This window comes from Piliocolobus tephrosceles, chromosome 20, assembly GCF_002776525.5.
Source record: "Piliocolobus tephrosceles isolate RC106 chromosome 20, ASM277652v3, whole genome shotgun sequence".
In the NCBI taxonomy this organism is placed as follows: Eukaryota; Metazoa; Chordata; class Mammalia; order Primates; family Cercopithecidae; genus Piliocolobus; species Piliocolobus tephrosceles.
This window is the reverse complement of record NC_045453.1, coordinates 42,465,764-42,490,850: the sequence shown is the minus strand read 5'-3', so window position 1 is coordinate 42,490,850 and position 25,087 is coordinate 42,465,764. Positions and strand designations below refer to the sequence as shown.

The 25,087-nt window shown below is 40.5% G+C and overlaps 1 protein-coding gene across 4 annotated transcripts in view; it reads left to right on the top strand.

The window, feature by feature from the left end:
- Positions 1-25,087, top strand: part of SLC24A3 (solute carrier family 24 member 3) — a 498,810-nt gene that overhangs the window by 406,872 nt on the left and 66,851 nt on the right. For all 4 annotated transcript variants that reach the window (XM_023217772.3, XM_023217771.2, XM_023217770.2 and 1 more), the window contains exon 7: positions 23,420-23,494. In XM_023217772.3, the coding sequence (XP_023073540.2) occupies positions 23,420-23,494 (75 nt within the window). The remainder of the gene's footprint in view (positions 1-23,419; positions 23,495-25,087) is intronic.

The window sequence follows — 25,087 nt, the reverse complement described above, 5'->3', positions numbered from 1 at the left end:
TTCACCGTCAGTATTACCACCTGTCAGTTCTTTTCTAAGGGATGGAGTTGCAGCTGCTAATAACAGCTGTCAATAGCAGCTGCAATCATAACCCTAAATCCAAGTTTCTATAGTTTCATTCTTTCTGGGAGCCAAAATGACTGCAAGCATGTATTTTGTCATTTATTCCTACTGAGGTATATTTATTCAGAAACAGTTGGGCACAAGTGAATGCAAGTAGTAACTCTCTAAATATATATATCTATATATAGATATATAGATATATATATATCTTTTCCTGAAGTCCCAGTTTCCCATTTCATCCCATCAAGAGTGTTAATGCGACACTTTCTCTTACTTCAGGCATTGTAAATCTATTCGTCTGGTTCACGTTTCTTTTGGATTGTTCCTTTCTCCACCTTTATTGAATTCTGTTTTTCTTCCTATTTATCTAGAGCCATAGTTTATTCATTTTTCCTGAGTTTAGCCCACCTGGCTATAGCTTTATAGCCTATTTGTGAATTTTTTTTAGTAATAATTATTATATTTTAATATATTTGGATTCATAAAACATCAATTTTCAACTTATAATAGTCAATAAGTCCAATCAAAATCCATCAGAATTCAGATAGAAAGGAAACCACATTCCAAGCTCTACAGTAAGACTTGACATGATCCTGTTCATCCTCATGTCAGTCCAGAAGGAAATACATTATTACTTCCATGTTTCAGCTGAGAAATCTGAGGCTTAGATCAGGGAAGTACCTCTTCTATGTTCCAGGATAGGCATGAAGCAGAGCAAGAATATTCTTATCACTTCCTGATGATGAAACTGTGATGTAAGTTACATATAGAGAAAGAAATTCCGATTTTTTCTAAAAGACACTTATTTTTGTACATTGTTATAGAAGGTGACAAAAAAGGATGTTGAGTTGAACAGAATAAAATCCACCTTCGGAGTAACTATGCAACTTATTTCAAGAGTAGGTGAATATTTCTTGGTCCTATTCTCCTGGGTTCTAAGTAGTTCTTTCCAGGAAAATATAAGAGAGATTAAGTTTAAGCAGTTAGTGCTTCCTTGTAAATGTATAGTCCTTAATGCTGGCACTCTGTTTATACCACAGCCTGACACATATAAAATAACACTAGTGGCCTTACTCCATCTCATAAGCATCCTAATCATCAAGTACCAGGAGTAAGAATGAGCAGTGTAGATGTGGAGAAAAAACATTTGTTTTCATGATCTTAGTCCCCCAGTTCTGCTGAGAAGGCCTTGGGTATTTGGTTACTGGCAGTATGCCTATTTGATCATTCCTCATCCGTTTCAAAATGAATATGGGCTGTCACGTACAGCCAGTTGAATCCTGTGAAAAGATCACAGTGGAAAGTCTTAAAGGAGACCTTGGACAAGAACCTGGATTCCTGCTTCTAATTGAGAACATCCTACAAGGTTATACAAACTGGTAGGAAATGGCTGACCTACTGGAGATCTGCAGATTGAGCAGGAGTGAAGCCCCTTAGAGCATATTAGATTCTCTTGTTATCTGCAAAGCAGGAGTGAGTCATTTCATTGAGCTGTCGGCATGAAACAGGCACTTAGGAAAGATCTGACGAAATGAAAGTATCCATTTGGGACCCATTCTATTCAAATATGTGCTTACCCTTAAGATGAATATATCTGTCTGTGTTGTTTCTTAGAAGTGGTACAACTGCACATGAGCCATTCTTCCCAACCACCATCTCCTTCATTTTAACATGTAAAAATATTGTTATCCCATTATGTCTAAATTCTCCATTTTCTTGACTCTCCCACTATCTCCATAGTATTTCCACGTGTAAGATGTGGGCTTTTGTGAGAAAAAAGAGAATTCCTTTAATTTGTTTCAGCACTCATTAACCTAACATGATTCTTGACCATTCTACATGGAAGTCCACTTACACTTTCCGTGGACACAAAGGAACCTTGATTCTTATACTTACTTGGCAGATGGACTGAGGATGGGGGGGGAAAAGGCACAGAATGAAAACAAGTAAATATTCTGGGGGGTCAGGGAGATTATGATAAAATAAATAAAGGAACAACAAGCTGTAAGAAGAAAAGAAAAGAATAAGTCACCCCGATCAACATTATTTTAATTGTTCCACTACATGAATTAGTGAAGGGAGGAACACCATGGTGCCCACCCTTAAGAAGAATGTTCTGTTGAGTGATTTGTGAAACATTTAACTATCACATTCATTGAACAAGTATAAACACAGAGTAGTAATAAGTGACAAGGATTCTATAAAGAGAGGTATATTAGCACAGGTGGGAGCAAATTTGAAGTAATTTTGAGGAAAATTTAAATCAGTCACCAAGAAGATCACCTTAAGAAAATACCCTCTGCTGGGAGTTGTGGCTCTCTCCTATAATCCCAGGACCTTGGGAGGCTAAAGCGGACGGATCATGAGGTCAAGAGATTAAGACCCTCTTGGCCAACATGATGAAATTCTGTCTCTATTAAAATTTTTTAAAAAATTATCTGGGCATGGTGGTGCGCACCTGTAGTCCCAGCTACTTGGGAGGATCATGTCAAGTCTTACTGTAGAGCTTGGAATGTGGTTTCCTTTCTATCTGAATTCTGATGGATTTTGATTGGACTTATTGACTATTATAAGTTGAAAAGTAATGTTTTATGAATCCAAATATATTAAAATCACTTGAACCCAGGAGATGAAGTTTGCAGTGAGACAATATCGCGCCACTGCACTCCAACCTGGTGACAGAGCGAGACTCCATCTCAAAAAAAGAAGAAAAAAGAAAAGAAAATACCCTCAACCTGCAGAAGTGAGAGCACTCATATCATTGATGAGTAGAGAGAGCATCAGTGATTTCAGAAAGGTAGTGGAACAGGAAGCCCCAGATCCTTCCCCTATGGAGACATAACTTAACAACAATGTATAAACCACATTGCCTTTGTGAGAACGTCAGAAACCAGTTGACAGGTTACAGGACCCCAGGTGAGTACAACACTGAGAAGAGACACATTGGAGGAGGGAAGAAAGTTTGTTGGACATACCTACTATATTCCATCCTCCCAACTCATGGCTTCTCCTTCAGGAGTAAAAGAAAAAGGTAGAACATGCACCCAATGTCTGGATTTTGGGGGTGCTTCTTCAGGGGACTGGTTTCTTTCTTACCTGACTTAGAATGCGGGTGGGGAAACAGCACGCTTTGAACACCTGGGGGCCACTGAGAACCAAGGCAGCACTTCTGCTTGCCACACCACTACCAGAGAAATTAAAGCATCACAGACAGACACTAGGGGGAGCTATTGAGTAGAAACAGGCACACCACTTCACCTGGGAAATTATACCGGTAGGTCCAGAGATGATGCAACCCCAGGGAAGATTTGAGAGACCTACAGAATCTCTAGTGGGGCTAATTGCAGAAGATGTTCCCTGTCTGAAGATAGTCCATAGAGACTGGGAGAAATGGTTGTTTTTTCAAATGTCCACATATCAACAAAATAACATCATAAGACATACAATAACAACAACAAAAGAAAACATGTCCCAATAAAAGGAAAAGATAAATTAATAAATCTCCAGTAAATGACCCAAAAGAAATAAAGATTTATGAATTACCTGAAAAAGAATTAAGAATAACTATCATAAAAACGCCCAGTGAGCTATAAAACTCACACACACACAGACAACTAAATGAAATCAGGAAAACAATATACAAACAAAATGAGAGCATCAGTAAAAAGAAACTATAAAAAAGAACTAAACAGAAATTCTAGGGCTAAAGAATAACAACTGAATTGAAAAATTCACCAGAAGGGATCAACAGTATACTGTGTCAAGCAAAAGAAAGAATCAGCAAACTTCAAGACAGGTTATTCGAAATTATCAAGTCATAGGGGAAAAAAATAAAAAGATGAAGAAAAGCAAAGAGCTATTAAGAGACATATAGGATACCATCAAGTGAACCAATGTACGCATTATGGGAGTTCAGAAGGAGATGAGAGAAAGAACAGAGAGCCTATTTGAAGAAATAATAGCCAATAACTCCCCAAATTTGAGGAAGGAAATGGACATACAAATTCAAGGACCTCATATAACTCCAAATATAATTAATCCAAAGAGACCTTGCCATCAAACACACTGTCATCAAACTGTCAAAAGTAAAGACATGAATCTTGAAAGCAGCAAGAGAAAACTGACTTGTCTCATACAAGAGAAAATCCGTAAGATTATCAATGGATTTCTCAGAAGAAGACTTGCAGGCCCAAATGGATTGGGATGATATATTCGAAGTGCTAAAAAGAAAAAGAAAAACTGACGACCAAGAACACTGTGCAGAAAAACTACCATTAATTAAGATTTTCTTATATAAATAAAAGCTGAGAGAGTTATCACCAGTAGGCCTGCCCTACAAGAAATACTTGAAGAGACACCCTCAAGTATTTCTAAAAGTTTTTCTAAAATGTGGGCTTCAGACTCTGGGAAATGTGAGTCTGGCTCTGACTCCGCTGTTCTCAACTGTGGGACCTTGGGCAAGCCTTTCTGCTGTCCTAAGCCTCCATTTCCTTCTCTAGAGAATGGGAGCAACCACATGAACCTACACAGGATTGTTGGAAGAGTTAAATTTGTTGGGCTCATTAAAGATAATCACTCCCCATGCACAGAAACAAAAGGATTCTAGAAAGAAACACAAAAGTGTACAAAAATAGGAAGCTCTCTGGTAAAGGTAAATACATACACAAATATATTATAGAGTCCCATAGTATTGTGATGTTAGTGCAAAATCACTTAATTCTGGTATAGAATTATAAAGACATAGGTATAAGCAATAACTATAAATTATTGATGAATAAAGAGAAATCATCTTAGAGGCTTAGGGCACAAAAGATCCTGTGAAAAGCCGCTATGGTTTATTCTCATAAGAGATTCCATTTTGAGTAGTTGCCCAGATGGAGATGAGGCAGATTGTCAAAGGTTAAAACATTATACAAAGTTGGAAAATAAGATTAAGATAGCTAGTAATTTTGAAGATTTCTGTTCAATAATCACATTAGTAACAGTAAGTTTGGGGACAAGAAGAAGCCACCCAAATACTCATGAGATCCCTCTATGTTTGACTTAAATGATCGAAATGACTTGAGATATACGAAATGAATTTGCCAAGTCTATTTCTGTAATCTTCAGGTCATCTGCCACTTACACTGACCAGGTAACTCTAGCTTTGTTTTGAAAGAAGATCTGATGGTGAAATTAAGTAACAAGCTAGGATCAAGGAGACCATTTGAGAAAGAAAAGGATCCAAAGTCTAGTTCTAGAATGGGATCCCAGACATAACATATAACTGACCCCAATTATTCTTTAGCTAAAAGTTTTCCTTTTCTACAACAGGATTGCAGTCATTCTTTTCCAATTGACTCAACAATATATTGCCTCATTTTATTATTTAACTTTATTTTCATAGCTCTGACATAAGCTAAACTCCGTTTAATCCAAAAGGATTTTAAAAGCGTCTATACTGGAAAAGACTACAATGGAAAAGGACTGACTTTGTACCTAGTGCAGGCCAGGATGAAAACATACCCTAGGACCAGAACAGCAAGGAGGGATGGCTTTCAATGGATGGTGCTCTGAAAACAGCCTCTTGAAATTTAGGTGCTGGGCCTTGAACTAATTGTGTGAGTGGAACACATTAGCTGCTTCAGAATAAAAACCAATTATATTAACAACCACCCTCATTATGTAAGACATAATCACCATGACCATGTCAATATGTGTGTGGAATATGGATTTTAAGTATTTTATTATAAAAGTATTGTGTTATTGTGTGTTGGGCACAGTGGCTTATGCCTGTAATCGCAGCACTTTGGGAGGCTGAGGTAGACAGATCACTTGAGCCCAGGAGTTCAAGACCAGCCTGGGCAACATGGCGAAATTGACTCTCTACAAAAATAAATAAATAAATAAACAAATTAGCGAAGCATGGTAGTACCATATATAGACCCAGCTACTTGGGAGACTGCAGTTAAGTCATGGAGATGGAGGTTGCAGGAAGCTTAGATCACACCACTGTGCTCCAGCCTGGGTGACAGAGTCAGACCCTGTCTCAAAACTAAAATTAAAAACATATTGTGAATGTTTTGCAAAGTGTTGTAAGGACATATCCATCATGGAATATCTAAAATAAAGCCAAAATACATCAACTCCGTTATTTTTAAGTATAGGTGCTCCTTGACTTATCATGAGATTACATTCCAATACATCTATTGTAAGTTGAAAATAGTTTAAGTTAAAAATGCATTTTCTACACTTACCCTATCAGTTGTTTACCCTCATGGTCACGTGGCTGACTGAGAGTTGTGGCTCACTGCCACTGCCCAGCATCACGAGAGCATTGTACTGCACGTTGCTAGCTCAGGAAAAGATCAAAATTCAAATTTTGAGGTATCCTTCCTACTGAATGCATATCACTTTCTCGCCCTAGTAAAGTAAAACAATCTTAAACCATCGTAAGTTGGGGACTATCTCTGTATCTGTGCGTATGAGTGTGTGTGTGTGTGTGTAGCCACAATTTTTTAAAAGTTTTTCTAAAATGAGGGCTTCAGACTCTGGGAAATGTGAGTCTGGCTCTGACTCCGCTGTTCTCAACTGTGGGACCTTGGGCAAGACTTGCTGGTGTCCTAATCCTCTGTTTCCTTCTCTAAAGAATGGGAGTAACCACATGAACCTACACAGGATTGTTGGAAGAGTTAAATTTGTCAGGCTCATTAAAGACACTCACTCCCCATGCACAGCCTCAAGTGCAGGGTTTGGGGGCACCAGCTGTCCTAAAGAAAGCAAGCCTTTCTTCTCTCAGGAAAAGATTTGGAATGCCTCCTTTAGAACACTAGCTGTGCGTGGAGTAGGTGGAGTCAGAAGCACTTGGTGACTCGCATGCGAAATTCCACTGCAGCGTAGGTGTATTAGCTTCCTATTGCCTCTATCACAAATTACCACAAACTTGGTGGCTTAAAACAACCCAGATTGACTCTCTTACAGTTCTGGATGTTATAAGTCTAAAACTGAGGTGTCAGTAAGACTGCAATCCTTCTGGAAGCTTTTGGAGAGAATTCATTTCTTTGCTTTTCTCAACTTGTAGCGGCCACTTACCTTCTTTGACTTGCAACCTCTTCCTTGTATCACTCCACCCTCTTGTTTCCATCATCACTTCTCTCACTCATCATCCCTCTGATCCTCCTTCTTCCCTCTTGTAAAGGACGCTTGAGATTACATAAAGCTCACGCAGATAATCCAGGCTAACCTCTCTATCCCAACATCCTTACTCACTTCTGCAAAGTCTCACTTACAAGGTAAGCTAACATATCCTCAGATTCCAGGGAGTAGGATACAGACATCTTTGCAGGCCCCTTATTCAACTGGTCATACCAGGCACTCTGTTTTTATAGGAGACCATCAAAGAGATTGTTTACATCACCACTGAGCTCAGCACAAGGGAAAAAGAACAACTCTGCTGCAGGATAGGTGTCCCTGACAACAGCTCTGGCATGCTGAAAGGCTCTAGGCACCCCTCCTAGAGAGTCTTTTAAACAATGCTAGGCCTGGTCCTGCAACTCTTCGGGCTGTTTGAATTCGAGAACTGGACCACGTATACTTTGCCTCCCGTGCAGAAATTTGCCTTCACAGTAAGTTGTAAGCTCCTACAAGATACGGACAATCTTCCATTTTATTTTTACTATTTGAGAAAAATAGTTTTTTTATAAAATGCATGTAAGCATAGACTTTTGAGTCATTCAGCTGGCTCCATTCCTGGGCATATGCAGATTTATCAATTTACCGTGATCTTTGGCTTTCCACATCTGTAAAATGGAGACAACCTTATGTAGCATATTCTTAGTCAGCCAGGGCTGACATAATAAAATACCACAAACTGGGTGGTTTAAATAACGAAAATTTATTTTTTCACATTTCTAAAAGCTAGAAGTTCAAGCTCAATGTATTGGCAGAGTTTATTTCTTCCGAAGACTTCCTCCTTGCCTTATAGATAGCTGTCTTCTCCCTGTGTCTTCACATGTTCTTCACCTTGTACATATCTGTGTCCAAATTCATTCTTATAAGAATGCCAGTCATATTGGATTAGGGTCCACCTAATGACCTCATTTTAAGTTAGTTCCCTCTTTAAAGACTCTATCTCCAAATACAGTCACGTTCTGAGGTAGTGAGGGTTAGGACTACAACTCATGAATTGGGCTGGGAGAAAGGCACAGATGCCCCCATGACAAGCACCCATCTTAAGGAGTTGTGTGAGAATTAAATTAATTAAAGCATGCAGAGGAAAGTCCCAAGGATGATGCCTGGCATTCATAAATATTCAAAAAAATGCTGCTGCTGTTATTGTTTGTAAAGGAAGTTGTCCAACACCCCCTCCCACCTCTTTCTATATCTGCCATAAAATAGTTCTCATGTTTCTAAGAAAAAAAAAATTCTTATGCCTTCCGTTTCTTTTCAAGTTCCCTACTCAGCATTTGTTTTTATAGGCATGGCCATTCCTAAATACTGAGACATCAGCAGTCAAAGGGGAAGCACTGTCAGCTTGTGCTCCGTAGTGGTGGTGTTGATGTGCTACTTAAAGGGAAGCTGCCTATCTCTTTGAAATGCTTATTATCAAAGCATGCCTGAGTCAACTTTTCCAGTGCAGTAATGCTGGCTTTGATTTTCACAGACCACTTTTGATATGATTAGCTCGTTCTGTCCCACTCCTGGGAGCCAGCATCTTCTCACTTACAGATGCTGGCTGCCCAGCTGCCACCAGAAATTCTGCTGGGGAGACTCTAGTTCATTTAAGGAGGAAACAGAGGAAACAAAGGGCTTTAAAATATATAGATCCAAAGCACTCCTACAGTGTTCATCAAAAGGCTTGTCCCAAAATGTTTATATCAACTTTAAAAAGAATACTCCAAAACCAATAATATCCCAAATATCTATCAATAGAGAAATCAGTGAACAAATCTAATAGTGCTCAACAATAAAAGAAAAAATTGCTGATACACACAACTTAAACGAAGCTCAAAAATATGCTGAGTGAAAGAAGCAAGCACAAAAGTATACCGTATGATTCCACTTATATGAAGTTCTAGAACAGTGAAAACTAATCTACAGTGATAGAAATCCAATCTGTGGTTAGCTGGGTGGGGATAAATGAGGTGATTGACTGGAAGCCATTCGGGGACACTTTTCTGCAAGGTAGAAATGTTCTATGTCTTGACTGAGGTGGTGGTTACAGGGGCATGCAACATCTTATATGCATAAATTTTGTTGCTTATAAATGATACCGCAAAAATTTTATTTAAAAACCAATCAACAAATAAAACACCATCCAACCAAGATAGAAGAAAATTAATCTAATTATCTTCACAGTGTGTATGTTTAGGAAAAAGACATTTGACTACATTTTTCGTATTTGTGCATGTTATGTCATAGACACAGCCTACTTCTAACTCACCGATGGCTGTGAAATGTACCCAACTTGAGTAGAGGATCTATCTCTTTCTGCAAAGAATCTCACTGCTGGTTCTCAGAACGGACACTTACCTCCCTGGTCTACAAGCTCGTTGAAATAACAGCCTGATACACAAAGGGGAAGGATGAGTTCATCACTGCCCAAATACCAAGAATGCATAGAAAGACTAGTCTAGAATTTTTAATGAATTTCCAGAGAATAGAAATAAGATGTGGTTGTATTGATCTGGAGTATGAAAATCCTTAAACTAAAACACACACAGGAAAAAGCTGAAGTGGGGATCCTAGAGGGTCTCTCTGAACTTAAAGCACAGAATCAGAAGATTTGGTGTGTCAGTAGACTGATGGACAAGGAGTAATCAGGTTAATTAATTAATTAAACAAATCTTTGTGCATCAGGTATCTATTGCTGTGTAACTAGCAACCTCAAACTTAGTGATGTAAAACAACCACCACATAATTCTCCTCAGTGACTCTGTGGTCCAAGACTTTGGACAAATCATAGCAGGGATGGCTTGCGTCTGTTCCACTGGAAATACAGGAATAGCTGGAAGTGACATGAATGGCTGGAGCTGGAATCATCTGGAAGATTCTTCACTCACATGTTTGGCACCTGGATTGGGGTGACTTGAAGACTGGGCTCCCCTAGGACTGTCACCTAGAGCACCTTTGTATGTTCACTCTATGTGGCTGGGGCCTCCTTACATCATGGCAGCCTCAGGTTATCAGATTACTTTCATGGCAGCTTAGGGCTCTGAGAGGGAATGTTCCCGAAAATAAGAAAGATCTCCCAAGGCCTTTTATGATCTAGCCTCAAGAGTGACGTAACACCACTTCTGTCATGCTTTATTGGTCAAAAAGCCACAAGTCCACCTTTATTCAAGAGGAGGAGACATAGATCCCCAGCTTTTGATGAGAGGAGTGTTGAAGAATGTGTGCCATATTTGAAAACCTCCATCCATCGAGCAAATGGATCAGCTGGTCCTTGCTCGTCACTATCAACAGACTAATGGCTTTCCCAAGACAGTACCAGAAAGATGCTCTTTAAGGCAAATGAAGATCTGTCTGAAGAGGTTTGTAACTGAGAGAGAAAAAAGGGGTATCTTTGAACTTTCACAATGTTCAATATTGCAGGGGTCTAACCAGGAGCCAAGCACACTTAAGTATTACATTTTTCTTTATTTTGGCTTTTGAGCCTACCACACTGACCACACACGCTACAGTGAAGCCTGCCAGCCTACACATCCTATTTACCTCCACAGAGCCAGCAATCAGCCTTCCTGTTTGGAGGAATTTGGGCAAATAGACCTATACACCTGCAAAGAAAACTCATGCTAGCTGCCACGTCACTCATCGTCACCACTAATCCATATGTATGAGGCTGCTTCCTCAGGCTACCAGGCGTCTAAGGATCCTTCCCAAAGGAAGGACCAAAATGGGTAAACAGAGCAGCTGTCTACCAAGTAACCGAAGATAATTCCAGTAATAGAAATCAACTTCTTAAAATTTTTAATTAGTATCCTCACAGAGCTTCACAGGGATATTGAAGCCATAAAACAAGAACAAGCTGCTATTTAAAAAAAAGAAGACGACGACGGCAGAAGGAGTAAGCAGTAAAAAAGAAATTGTTGGCCAGGCATGGTGGCTCACGCCTGTAATCCCAGCACTTTGGGAAGCCGAGACTGTGGATCACCTGAGGTCAGGAGTTCAAGATCAGCCTAGCCAGCATGACGAAACCCTGTCTCTACTAAAAAAACACAAAAATTAGCCAGATGTGGCAGCACATGCCTGTAATCCCAGCTTTTTGGGAGGCTGAGGCAGGTGAATCACTTGAACCCAGGAGGCAAAGGTTGCAGTGAGCCGAGATCGTGCCACTGCACCCCAGCCTGGGCAACAGAGTGAGACTCTGTCTCAAAAAAAAAAAAAAAAAATTGTTCTTAAAATGTTTAAGTGTGACTTCCAAAATGTAAAATATCACGAAAAGAACCAAAAGAGTGGAATTGATATGGTGATGACCAAAATAGAGACTTGAGAGACATACAGAATATTTTTTTAAAGATGATGTTTCAGATAACAGGTTCTGTTTTATCTTAACACAAGAACATAATCTTTTGAATAGGGAGTAGGCCAGCATGTTGAATCTATACAAAAAAATTATGTTCCTAGCACACTATTTGGCTCCACTGTGAGGAATATTCGCTTACTAGTAGCAATAATATAACTGCTGCTGTTTATTGTTTAAACTGCTATCTATTGTTTAATCCACATTTAAAGCCAATACTTAGATAAGGCATAGACAACTGAAAGAGGATGACAGACTGGAATGTAAATGTTTTCAATGTTGACAATGTAAGAATCAAATTATATCTAAGAAAAGATTAAGAGCGAAGATGAAGAGAGGAGGTGGCTGGAAGATAAGAATGTGAACATTTTTGTTCTACCTAATATAGAATCAAAAGATATTCCTGAAAGCTAATAGTATGTGATACAGAGGAGAAAGCTTCAAAGATATAACCCTAATAATTATAACTATCCAATATTTTAGGAGTATAAGAGAATGTAGTGCATAATATAAATTAGCTAAATCTTCATTTTTCTTTTTGTTTTATTTACATGTGCAGAACGTACAGGTTTGTTACATAGGCATAAGTGTGCTGTGGTGGTTTGCTGCACCTATAGACCCTTCCTCTAAGTTCCCTCCCCTCGACTCCCACTCCCTGACAGACCCCGGTGTGTGATATACCTCTCACTGTGTCCATGTGTTCTCATTGTTCAACTCCCACTTAGGAGTGAGAACACGCACTGTTTGGTTTTCTGTTCCTGTGTTAGTTTGCTGAGGATGATGGCTTATTTTTCATAGTGGGATTCAATAGATGATACCAAAAGTAGATAAATCTAGAAAGGCCTATTATGATTCTTTTTATTTGGCATTATATAAATAAGAACTCAAAGGCCCCAAAATGAAAATAAATAAAAGTGCATACTGCTGCGATATAGGAGGGATGAGATAAGGAACAGTTGTTTTTCATTATCAACCCTTAAGTATTATTTAATTTTGTAATATGTGCAATTTAATTTTATTTAATATGGGAATAAAATCCTTAAGATAACCACTTGAGGAAGTCAATTTCAAATACCCAAGAAAGGAGGAGTGGGGTGAGGGAGAGGAGAAGCAATGGGAGCAGCAGTCACTTATCATATAAACTTTATTACACGCCAGGCAGTGTTCTAAATCTGTTACATATGTCAGTGCATTTGATCCTCATAAAGACCTTAAGGGGGTGCTATTATCCCTATTTTGAAGATGAGGAAACAGAGGCACAGAGACATAATTAATAGCTTGCTCAAGGCCAGACAAGTAGTAGCAGTAATGCAGGCACAAGTGTGTCATTCTCTTTGTCTTTTCTAACAAGACATCAAGAGAAAACAAGATAAGAAGTAGAAGCAAAATACTAGGGTTAGTTTATTGACACCTGAAATAAGGAAGAGCAGAAATTTTAAGAATGCTGACCCCAGTGAGGAAGGCTGGGGTGAGGCAAGGAGGGGCCAGAGATTTTTTACTTTTATTTTATACCCAGTTGTCCTGCTTGATTTTTTTAACCATAATCATCAATATCATTTTTTTCCCTGAAGATATTCAGAGTTTTATTACTTGAAAGCTTTCTTATAATCTGAACAGAGTCCAGATCTGTGGCAAAAATGAAGCAGAAAAGATGACTTAATTCGCCAGTCCTTGAAGATTCGAATCTTTTTTTTTTTTTTTTTTTTTGATGAGACGGAATCTCACTCTGTCATCCGGACTGGAGTGCAATGGTGCCATCTCTGCTCACTGCCATCTCCACTACCAGGGTTCAAGTGATTCTCCTGTTTCAGCCGCTCGAGTAGCTGGGGCTACAAGCGCCCACCACCACGCCCAGCTAATATTTATAGTTTCAGTGGAGATGGAGTTTCACCGCGTTGTCCAGGCTGGTCTCCAACTCCTGACCTCAGGGAAAGATTCTAACCTTTGTGACAGGATCCACAAAGATCTGTAAATTTCCTCGGTTGGAGTAACAGCAGTCTTTCAGCTTTCAAGTGATCTCACAACTAAGTCAGCTAGGCATTGTACGATTCTTCTTAAGGATCTGTTGGAAGAAGAGAAGCTGGTCATAGGAAGTACTAGTAGTATGAGGATCGAAAGTACAGTATAAGTAGTATTGTTTTCTTTTTTTGTTGTTGTTTTGTTTTGTTATTATTATACTTTATGTTCTAGGGTACATGTGCACAACGTGCAGATTTGTTACATATGTATACATGTGCCATGTTGGTGCGCTGCACCCATTAACTCGTCATTTACATTAGGTATATCTCCTAATGCTATCCTTCCCCTCCCCCCACCCCACAACAGGCCCCAGTGTGTGATGTTCCCCACCCTGTGTCCAAGTGTTCTCATTGTTCAATTCCCACCTATGAGTGAGAACATGAGGTGTTTGGGTTTTTGTCCTTGCGATAGTTTGCTGAGAATGATGGTTTCCAGCTTCATCTATGTCCCTACAAAAGACATCAATATCATTTTTAAATAAAAATATTTTTGTCACACCTGTAATTCTAGCACTTTGGGAGGCCAAGGAGGGCGGATCACTTGAGGTCAGGAGTTCAAGGCCAGCCTGCCCAACACGGTGAAACCCCATCTCTACTAAAAAGACAAAAATTAGCCAGGTGTGGTGGCGGGTGCCTGTAATCCCAGCTACTCGGGAGTCTGAGGCAGGAGAATCACTTCAACCCAGGAGGCGAAGGTTGCAGTGAGCTGAGATCACGCCACTACACTCCAGCCTAGGTGACACAGTGAGAATCTGTTTCAGAAAATATATATATTTTTTATTTTTGTGTCATACAAAACCTATAATTATCACTGAACTTTTAAGTTAAAATCAGATAGAAATAGGAAGAATTGATAAAAACTCAGTTTATGACCCTTTTGTCTCCTAAGATTGGAGACACAATTTGTATGGGTGCATGATTTTTGCAACCAAATGCACCCTTAGGAAATTTGACTTAAATATTTTATTATGTTAGGTGTTTGTTTCTTTTGAAGGAAAACATATTTAAATTTTCTTGCCAGTACTTCTATTCAGTTTTTAAAGGCTGGTAATTAGATTTTACCAGTCTTGTGCATCAGGTACAAAGTGAGACTATCTGACCCTTAAGGCCACACCATAAAAGACTATATGGCTTCTGCCTGTTCTCTTGGGACACTTGCATTTGGAGCTGAGCCCCCATTTAAGTTGTCTGACTACCCTGAGGCTGCCCTACTGTAAGGAAACCCTGGCCACAAGTTCAGCTGATAGACCCATCTGAGATCCCTGTCCACAGTCAGTGTCAGCCACCCGTCGTCATTCTGGCAAACAAACCTTCAGACAATTTCAGCCCCAAGCCTCTGAGTCTTCCCAGCTATAAAATTAAACCCAGCAATTCCACACATCTTGTTTTATGCTGATGGAACTCTCAAAGTAAATTTTTATTATAAACATAAAAGGGATATTAAAACAGATCTGCCTTAGAGGCAGAGTGATGGATAGCAGTGCTGCTGGTGTGTGGACTCTGAGATAATCCTGAAGCATGTACAAAATGCACTGTGACTTCTCGAAATCTCATCCACATAGATGGGGCTTTCTTCACTGTTGTGTGGGACTGGGAAGTGTTAGGGTATTTCCCATTGTTTTATTGTCTCACATCTATTAGCCTCACAGAGTATAGCAGGAGGGAGCAGTGGTCTCAGTCTCTATCTCATGTTAGAATTACTTGGGGGTATTTTAAAAACCTAGTGGCTGGGCCACAGCACAGCTCAGCTAAATCAGAATCTCCGGGAGTAGGACCCAGGCATGAGTATTTCATAAAGCTTCTAGGTGATTCCAATGTACAGCCAAAGTTGAAAACCAGGGCCTCCCTGAAACAGTTTGATTCAGAAGGTCTGGGGTAGGTAGGCCTGGGAATCTGTACTTATCAAAGAGACCCAGGTCATTCTTACAATGATGTAAGTTAGGGTCTTACCTCAACAAGGGGCTAACCATGTACACTCTGCAGTAATTCAGACCTGGCTCAAAATGTAGTCCTATCACTTTCAAACTATGAACCTCACCAAGCCTTAGTTTTCTCTGAGCTTGAGAAGTTGAGGCTGCAGTGAGCCAAGACTGCATCATTGCACTCCAGCCTAGGCAATGAGAGTAAGACCCTGTCTCAAAAAAAAAAAAAAAAAGTGGTTAATATCCAGCATAAGATAAATAGGCAACGTAGAACAGGTTCAACTTGCCCTTTGTCCTAAGAATATTTAGTTCAAAATCACTAAACTTCCAATCTTGTGCTTATCCAAAGAAAGTCAAAATAGTTATTTTAATGAACATCCAAAATCTAATAAGTATGGTTACTAGATTTAGCAAACCAGAATACAGTATATTACATTAAATTTTAATTTTAGATAAGCAACTATACTATTTTTAGTATACTGTATGTTCCATGTGATATTTGAGATATGCTTATCTCAAATATCCAAGATATTTTTTATTTGTATTAAAAAATGACTTGGTATTTTCCTGAAATTCTGATTTTGCTGGGCTTCCTGTATTTTACCTGGCAACTTTTCTAATAAGCCAACCCCACATTGTGATGGAGTAATTACTATTAAAATTAATGTGTAATATTAACAATAACAGTTAACACTGTAATTACATTTGTGTTTTGTTTGAATAGCGTTTTTGTTGAAGCACCACATACGCTTAAGAAAGTGCACCTGTCCTAATCCAGCTCCATGGCATTTCACAAAGTGGGTACACCCGGTAACCAGCACCCTGATCAAGAGGAAGAACAGTCATGGCCTCTGAGAGCCCCTTGTGGCCTCTTTCAGATACTATCCTTGCCTCCAGGGGAACACTACTCCTGACTTAAAATGGCATGAATTAGTGTGGACTGCTTTTGCGTCTTATACAAACGTGATTGGGTTGTACTTCAAAAATTACAAAATTCTCTGTGTGTGTGTCTGTGTGTGTGTGTGTTTGTGTTTATGCTTTCTCTGAATATTGGATTACTGTGTCAGTCCATGTTTTTGGCTAAGTAGAGAGTGCTCATGCCCCACCCGTGTCCTCTCACCCTTACCAGTTCAGTTCCCACTGGCCTGACTTCCAATAGCTAAAACCTGCATTTCTTTGTCTGGGGGCTCCTCCTGGTCACAAAAGCCCATATTTTCTGCCCTTGGGATAGGAAGTGCCAGAGAATTTACACTCCTAGGTGCATCTCTCAACCAATGACCAATGGGAGTGGGTGGATCAATACCCTGGCTCCCTCTCCGCTCAGAGGCATGTTCCATCCACATGGTCTCCCAGGATCCCCACTAAAATGGAGCCCCAGTTGCCCACTGCCATGACTTGGTTATTATCTTCCTTCCACCACCTGCCTCACTTCCCACTCTCCTAACAATTATCCTAGAATCACCTCCCCAGATAAACTATTTGCACTCAAATCTGGGTCTATTTCTGGGTGAATCCAAGCTAATATATTTGGTTAAATTAAATTACCCTAAATGCCCTACATTTATTCAACAAATTTGTATCAAGTACCTAGTACTGCCAAATGCTGTGCCGGGTGCTGGCACATCAATGCCTGGCAGCGAATGCAGATGTCCTTATACCCGGTACCCAGAATGGGCCAAGGGAGCCAGGGGCACTGCAGGGAACAGCCCTGTGGCCTCAAGTCCAGCATTTTCTTCCCTACGGCAGAGCTGACTCCCCGTGAATTTTGATGTGTAGGGGAACACTCTGAACTACCAAATTCTGAAGGCCTAGCAGGCAATAACTTACACTTAACATGAAAACTGCACATAATTTTGTGGATGATTGAGAAGGCATGTCTGAGTCCCGAGGCATCTCCAGGTCATTATGAGCATCCGTGGTTATTGTTCAGCAAGATCAATGAAGAGCACTCAAGAGATTATTCTATGTCTGCACTGTCCTGATGTGGCCTTATTTTTATTTAAATCTGTCTCCACTAGAAGCTTGTTTATTTGTCATTTGTTTTTCTTACACAAAACTAGAACTCAAAATGAGTTTTCTTTAAAAAATTAAATTAAAAACGTGAATTTATTTGTGTGCCTGGTTGGGAAGATTAATAAGCAGCAGTTCACTGTATTTTGCAAAAGCATGTTATTGTCTTTTTACATAGCCCAATTATTACTGTCCATTTTCGATAGTGAACTTCTAGAAAACAAGAGTCATTTGTATCTCAGTGATTTTTCCCAGCACAGAAGTTTTTTAAAAGTGTACTTCATGAGCAGACAGTAGCACTGAGGTTTCCCTGTGGGAGGAAAAACCCACATCAGGCCTGTCTGAACTTCAGCAGCACTTGGTGTCCTCAGGTGGTTTCAGGGACACCCCAGAGCCCCATCCTCACTGCAGATCAGGTGGCTGTGTTTCCTGAGATGAGAATTGGCTGTAGAAATTGTGTCAGCTCAAAAGCTTGGAACAAAACTCATGTTATGATTTCTCAAATCCCCTTTCCATGAAATTTGTGTGAAATAACAACATTCCTCATAGACAGTAACAGTTTTATGTTTTATGTTATGTTAACTATTACGTTGTTTTGCTTGCTTCGACAGTTTTTTTTTTTAAAGCAAGTACTCACCAATTGAGAGTATTTGTGCCTTTTAAAAGGTGCCTGCAGTGTCAGGTGATATTGTTCATCAGGAAAAGTTCTCATAAATATTGTATCATATTACAGATACACAGTCTATCTTCATATATACTATATGTGTATTATCATATATACAAATAGTTGTATATAGATTCACAATGCATATCTGTACCCAGAAAGTGTATGGTTTTATCATAAACAATTACTTTTAACCTCCTAGAGGGAGCCAGAATTTCAGAAGAAAATGTGTTGTTTTGAAAGTGTGAATTATTTTTTGCATTATGCCACTCTGAAACTAAATGAAAGTATAAGAAGGAAACTGAAGCTGCATATTCAATGGAGAATGTGTGAAATGCATTCCATAAATAGAAAAAGAAATATCGGGATGAAATTCCAGCTGGGTGGGATTCCTAGAACTATAGGGGGGAAACAGAGCCTCTGGCTGAATCTGTGGAGGAGTGGATGGACTTCTGTAATCTGCACCATCTATGTTATTGATCAGTGAGGTCAAGGACAGAATTACTCACTATTGGTTTTCTCCTGGGACGTCTAATCTGGTCTCTTTGCCAGAGTGATTTGTCTTTCTTCCATGCAATCATTTTGCAAAGGGCTACAGCAGGTGACCTGTCTTCTCATCAGCCTGCTGTGGCTTGGGGGACACCTGCCAACAGAGGCAAAGAGACTCCCATTTGATGCAGAGATGCTAACATGTCTCCCTCTGCCAGGAGATGTGTTCAGGGCTGAGTCACATGGCTTCCGGCCTTCATCTAGAGATAAGCGATCCTTCACTGAGAGGCAAAGAAACCACATGGAGTCCAGAAGACCAGGGTATTCATGTTTGTGAAACAGTGAAACACTCAACCCACAATGAGCTGTAGTGGTGTTTTATTTTTGTAAATTAAACAGGTCAAATGGACAGGTAGTTTCAGTGTTTATTTGACTGATTCTCTTCCTCCTAGAATATATCCATATCTACAATATATGCCTTCCATATCTACATTCCTATCTACAGTTTTTATAGTAACTCTTTTTTTGCTTTGATCACTTACCTCAATTCTCTTGAAAGCAGTTTATTTTAAAATGTAGCTGTGGTCACTGGTTGGTTTTGTTTTGTTTTGTTTTGTTTTGTTTTTTTGTCTCTCAGCCTTCAACTATCCTCTTTTTTTGGCTACAATTTCTATTATATTTGTTTGAATGGCTACAGTGAGGGAGAAAGAAAAACCCCCATGGGAGGCAATCGCAAGTGAGTGCCTGCTTTTCACCTTTGCCTGTAGTGAAGCATTGTAGTATAGTGTCTGGGAACAGGGACCCAAGGCCCAGGCTTCCTGGATTCAAATCCCAAACTCTTTCCCACTGCTAGTATTACCAACCTGGCTTAGTACTCAAATTCATCAAGCCCAGGTTGCTGGGAAATGAGGGTAAGTCAAATGGTATTGGCCTCTGCAAGGATACAGAACCCTTCTAAACCTTCTTCTTTGCAGGAAGGGTCAGATAAATATTGCTTTTGTGGTGAGTGATGGTGTCAGAAAGGTAAGTCAGAGGTGGACATGAGTTCATGATCACAGTTCTCACTGTTAAGTAACATAGAATTGTAAATTATTTGGGTGTATGCCTTTCTAAATTCCTTCTAGAGTGTGGAAAGAATTCTTTGGTTTGATGCCTTCTTACCTGTGCTCCAGTTTATCACCTCTATGCAAAAAAAAAAAAAAAAAAAAAAAGATTTTGCTAAGGGTAGGCTCTGAATATGGGGCTGAAACTTGATTACAATCCAGACATTGAAAACTATTCTATTTATAAAGAAGAAAAAGGATATCACTATCCACCCACATTTGACATCTAGACCTAGTGCAAGATATATTTCTTGCAGAAGTAAAACTACGTGGATAATTTGTGATATGCTTTCCTATCTTTATTTTTACTAAAGTTATACGGGCACAGAGCTTAAGAGGCAACCCATTCTAGAAAGCTTATTATGGAAAACAGCCATCCTCCAGTCCCACCATCACCATTTCCCCACTCTTCTAAGGTAACTACTTTCCATTAGTTTTCCTGTTCCTGATATTTGCTCAGTATCTCTAAATAGCCTACTTAGATGGCAGCTACTTGATTTTTTCAGTTACAGGTGCTCTCCAGTTATTTCACAGTATAGAAGAGGAGGGTTTGCGTCTCTTTTAGCCCCACCCATCTCACTACCCAGCCCCCATCTTCCCCTAAAGAGTTATAAGTTTGGTTAGACAATATTCTGCTTAGTTTATTATCACTTTATGACCACTCTTCATAGTTGAACCATTAATACACAATGGTTCATCTTCTTTGGGGCACAGTCCTATGTTTACCTTTGGCTTATAATTGTCTTTTTTATTGTTTGCTTGCTTAGTTTTCTATGTTCTCTTCTTAGAGCTCTCTAATCTTCTTTCTGTGGGTTCAAAATTATCAGCTGTTCCATCAATTTTGTCCTTCTGGCAACATTTTTTCTGTAGTCTTCTGAGTCACTCAAATCTGGCTAGGTTGTTCTCTAAGCCTGCTGTAAAAATTTCATTTTGGAATTTCCTTTTATCATCCTTCTAAATTCTCCCTTCACTGTCATTCTAGAAATCCCCTTTAATTATCATCATAGATTCTGGTTGCTTGGTATTATGTTTTATTGTAACATAATTATATGTAACAAGTGCTTTACTCCCTTATTTTGGTGGAGTACATTCTCCAGTAGCTTTTTCAGAAAGGACACATAGGAGGCAAATTTTCTGAGACAACTAAAATTTTATTTTTATTCTTTTCTCATTTTTAATTAATAATTTGATTGGGCATAGAAATGCAGTTGTTTTCCTTTCTAATTTTGAGAGTATTACTCCATTTTTTGCTAGCTTTCCATGTGTTTGTTGAGTACAAAATGTCACTCTGGTTTTTATTTTTTGTATATAAACCTGCTTTCCTCTGTCTGGTAATTTCTAGGGTCTGTTATTTGTTCCAGTGTTCTGAAGATTTATGATTATCTGCCTCGATGTACGTCTTGTTTTGTTTATTGTGCACTCAGTGAGATAAACTCAGAGGACCCTTTTGCTATGAAAATGCATGTCCTTAACTTCTGGAATGGTTTCTGAATTATTTATTTGATCATTTCCTCCCTCTGTGTTCTCTGTTTTCTGGAACTTCAATTCTTCAAATACTGGATCTCTTATTTTCTATTAAGGTAAAGAATGAGCATTAACTGGGCTGTATGAAGTAAGGAAGGAGGTTTGGAGAATAAATTCTTAAACAGTCTTTTGATTGTTCTGTTTTCAGGCCCATCTTTATTCTAACTTTTAGAACATTCCCAATTATTCTTCTGCTTTCCAGCTTCCAAGATTTTGTTGTTCTGATCAGCTCTTCTGTTCCTTTTGCATTGTGGGTTTATGATCTGTTTGTAAAAAACCCTTTAGTATTATCTTGTTATGGTATAACAAGAACGGTAATGGTATGTGTTCAATCTGCCGTTGTTAACTAAAAGCCCAAGTAATGTGTTAAAGAAATTCAAAATGAATATTTGCCACGTTTTAAGCCCATTTGTCTGATTATAATGAAGTGGATAAATACAACCTTTTATGACCTGCTGGAAAATGAACAGTTTAGTCCAATTTAATCTATTGCATAAATGGTGAGTGATGGCCACAGATTCTAAGAGTTTACAGTACTGAGAGAGAATGATAAAAGGATAAAGAATACTTTATGTTTATTCTAACATAATTTTTCTGATGTGAGTTCTCTTCTTGACAACTTTGTCATGTGTGACTTAGATCTGCAAATGCTTCACCTAATAAGGCAAAATTAGCTACAGGAAATAACTAAGTGTTCATATAAGAAGTGGGGAATGCGTTAATGGAAACAGACTGGCCTCGTTATTCATTTATGGTCCTATGTAAGTCATGCCTTTCATGTTATTTGAATCCAGAAAACCTCCAGTTTGACTTGGTCTGATCTTTACAGACTTGCACAGCAATCAGGGAGGGTAGAGGCTTAGGGACTGCATGTCCCTGGGGTTCCTTTTTCCCACTATGTTTGGTGTAGCATGTGCCTGTCATTACCCCTGCTGAGAGTGTTGACTTGTGCTGTGTCATTTTTCACTTACTAGGCCAAGGGCAAAGGTAGCCAGGCAAACATCCTGTGCCCATGGGGTAGTCGGTACTCTTCTAGGGAAGGGAAAGGGACTTGCCAGTGACAACCTTTGGGACAAGGTGTGTGAACTCTCCCAGACTTATTTGTAAGGTCTGCCAAAGTGAACCTACACTGTAAGGACAGAGAAATACTAAATATTCCTTAATAAGAGACTTCGAAGAACTTTCCAGGGAGAAATGATTCTTTCTCCAGAACAGAAGCCTGAACCTGACATCCAGAGCTCTCTCCCCTCCCCTCAGACTCTCCCCACCGCTTCTAGCCCTGGCTCCTCTGCCCTCCTTTGGACCTGGCAGCCCCCTCCTCTTGCAGGGCAAGGCTATTTCGCCTCCAGCAATGTGCCTATCAGCCTCGTCTCAGCAGAGCCAGTATCTCTTTAAAAAGGGACATCTCCAAATGCCAAGAAGAACATTTTCCCCTGGATCAGTGTGCAAATCAATCTTTCAAAGATTCTGACTAAACCAGGGGTCAAATGCCAGCAAGACCAGGCATATAATAGAGATGAGGGAAGAAGGTCTGGCAGAGACAGGCTTGTCCACACCCCTTCTGAAGGACGGCAGCGGCAGCCCAGCACAGGTTGCTCACTCTCCGGGGCAGGACAGGCTGCAGCAGAGTCATGACAAAGGCACAGGTTAGGATTGCTCCTCCTATCCCCTTGACGTTATGGATGTCAAGGCAGGCCTGTTCCTGGGGCACGTGAGTCTCCTCTGATAGGCAACTTTGCATTAAGGATTCCCTGGGCCTCGCTGCACCTTCCTCAGACTGCCTGGCAGCTGGGACAGTGCACCCAAACATCCCTATCTCCTTTGCGGGGGTCAGACACGCATCACAGTTGGACAGGCTGCATGCCCAGCTCCCCCAGTGCCCCACTTTCTGTCACCAGCTGTTTCCCCCTAACAAAATTGTTGCAGGTTTAAGTCCATCTTCATGTCTGCCTCTCAGAAGATCCACACTAATATGCCTAAATACTTGAATAAATTCCTACTGATTGGCAGATTGATTGGGTGCAGGACAGGAGGCCTAGACAGGAAGCTGGCTGAGCCTGCAGGAGTCCCGCCGTTTCATTTGTACAGTCTATATCCTGTTTGACTTTGTTTCCCTTCTCCTGCAGGTTGTGGCTCTTTCCTCCTGGTGCCTGCTGAGAGATTCGATTTACTACACGCTGTCTGTGATCGCGCTCATCGTGGTGAGTCGCTCTGGCCATTTCAGCTCCCATCAGTGCTCTTTTAAGCACCAGGGGTGGTGTGTGGCTCCTCCGCGTGGAATTCACTAGCGGTCACCAGTGGCGAGTGCGTGATACATGTCTTTGCTTGGAGGCAGATTTCTTTCTTTCAGCTACTTTGATCACCCAGAACTCAGCCTGACCAATTGCTGGTCAGAACCGGCATTTAGACTTGGGTTATCTGGGTCTGTGAGAGTCCATGGCTGTTCTCTTGAGACCCTGCTGAGCATGACTCTTCTGTCACTTCATTGGCGTCCTTAGCTTTGGACATCACTTCTCCCCCTTCTCACTCTGTTTGCTCTGCCAGGACTCCCTGCCCTCCCACAGAGCCCATTACCGTGGCCAGCTTTGTGCCAACTCCAACACCCGTATACTTAGCTACTTAGCAGTGACACCTCCCTGAGGTCCTGTGGTGGATAAAGAACTCTCTACTAAACATCTCCATGCCCCAATTCAACATGGCCCTAAATAGAATCCTTCCTTTTTTTTTTTTTTTTTGAGATGGAGTCTTGCTCTGTTGCCCAGGCTGAAGTGCAGTGGCATGATCTCAGCTCACTGCAAGCTCCGCCTCCCAGGTTCACACCATTCTCCTGCCTCAGCCTCCTGAGTACCTGGGACTACAGGCATGCACCACCATGCGTGGCTAATTTTTGTATTTTAGTAGAGACGGGCTTTCACCATGTTGGCTGGGCTGGTCTCCAACTCCTAACCTCAAGTGATCTGCCTGCCTCAGCCTCCCAAACTGCTGGATTTACAGGTGTGAGCCACCGCACCCAGCCCCTAAATAGACGTTTGATGTTTTCCCCAGGACTTGCCTTTCCATATATTTCAGTCCCCATTCCTATCTTAGCCACAAACTGGGAATGAGATTAAACTGACCTTTCCCTCAACTCCCAGCATACCCATGTGGCTTAATTGTACTGTGGATTTCAGCTTACCACAATCTTCCCAGTGCATTCCTCCAGAGCTCACTTCAGCTGAGGCTCTCTGCATTGCGGGCCTGACACAGCAGCTGCTGCAGTTCATGGCGGGTCAGTGTTTCCGTGCAGTGCATCTCCACCGCTTACTCCCCGCTTCTCTCTACCCCCAGCCAGTCCTCACGGCCATCCAAGTGGCGTCTCCACAAAGAACCCCTGCAAATGCTTCTATCCCTTGTTCAACTGCTCAGTGGCTCTGTGTCTTCTCTGGGGAAAAACTCATACTCTTTAGCATGGCAAGCTGGGCTGTCCACAAAAAGGGTGAAAAATTGGAAAGAAGATTGAAATAGGAGTCGGGAGATCTGACTCCTAGTTCTGCTTGCCCCTTTACCATCATGGCTAATTTTATGTGTCAACTTGACTGGGCTAAGTTGTGTCCAGATGGGCTGGTGAACGTATTTCTGGCTGTCTGTGAGAGTGCTTTTCAGAAGAGATCAGTGTCTGAATCCTAAAAGATCACCCTCCCCATGGTGGATGAGCATGATTCAATTCACTGAGGGCCCGAATAGAACAAAAAGGCAGAAGAAGGGTGAATTTGCCCTTTCTGCTTGAGCTGGGCTATGAATCTTCTCCTGTCCTC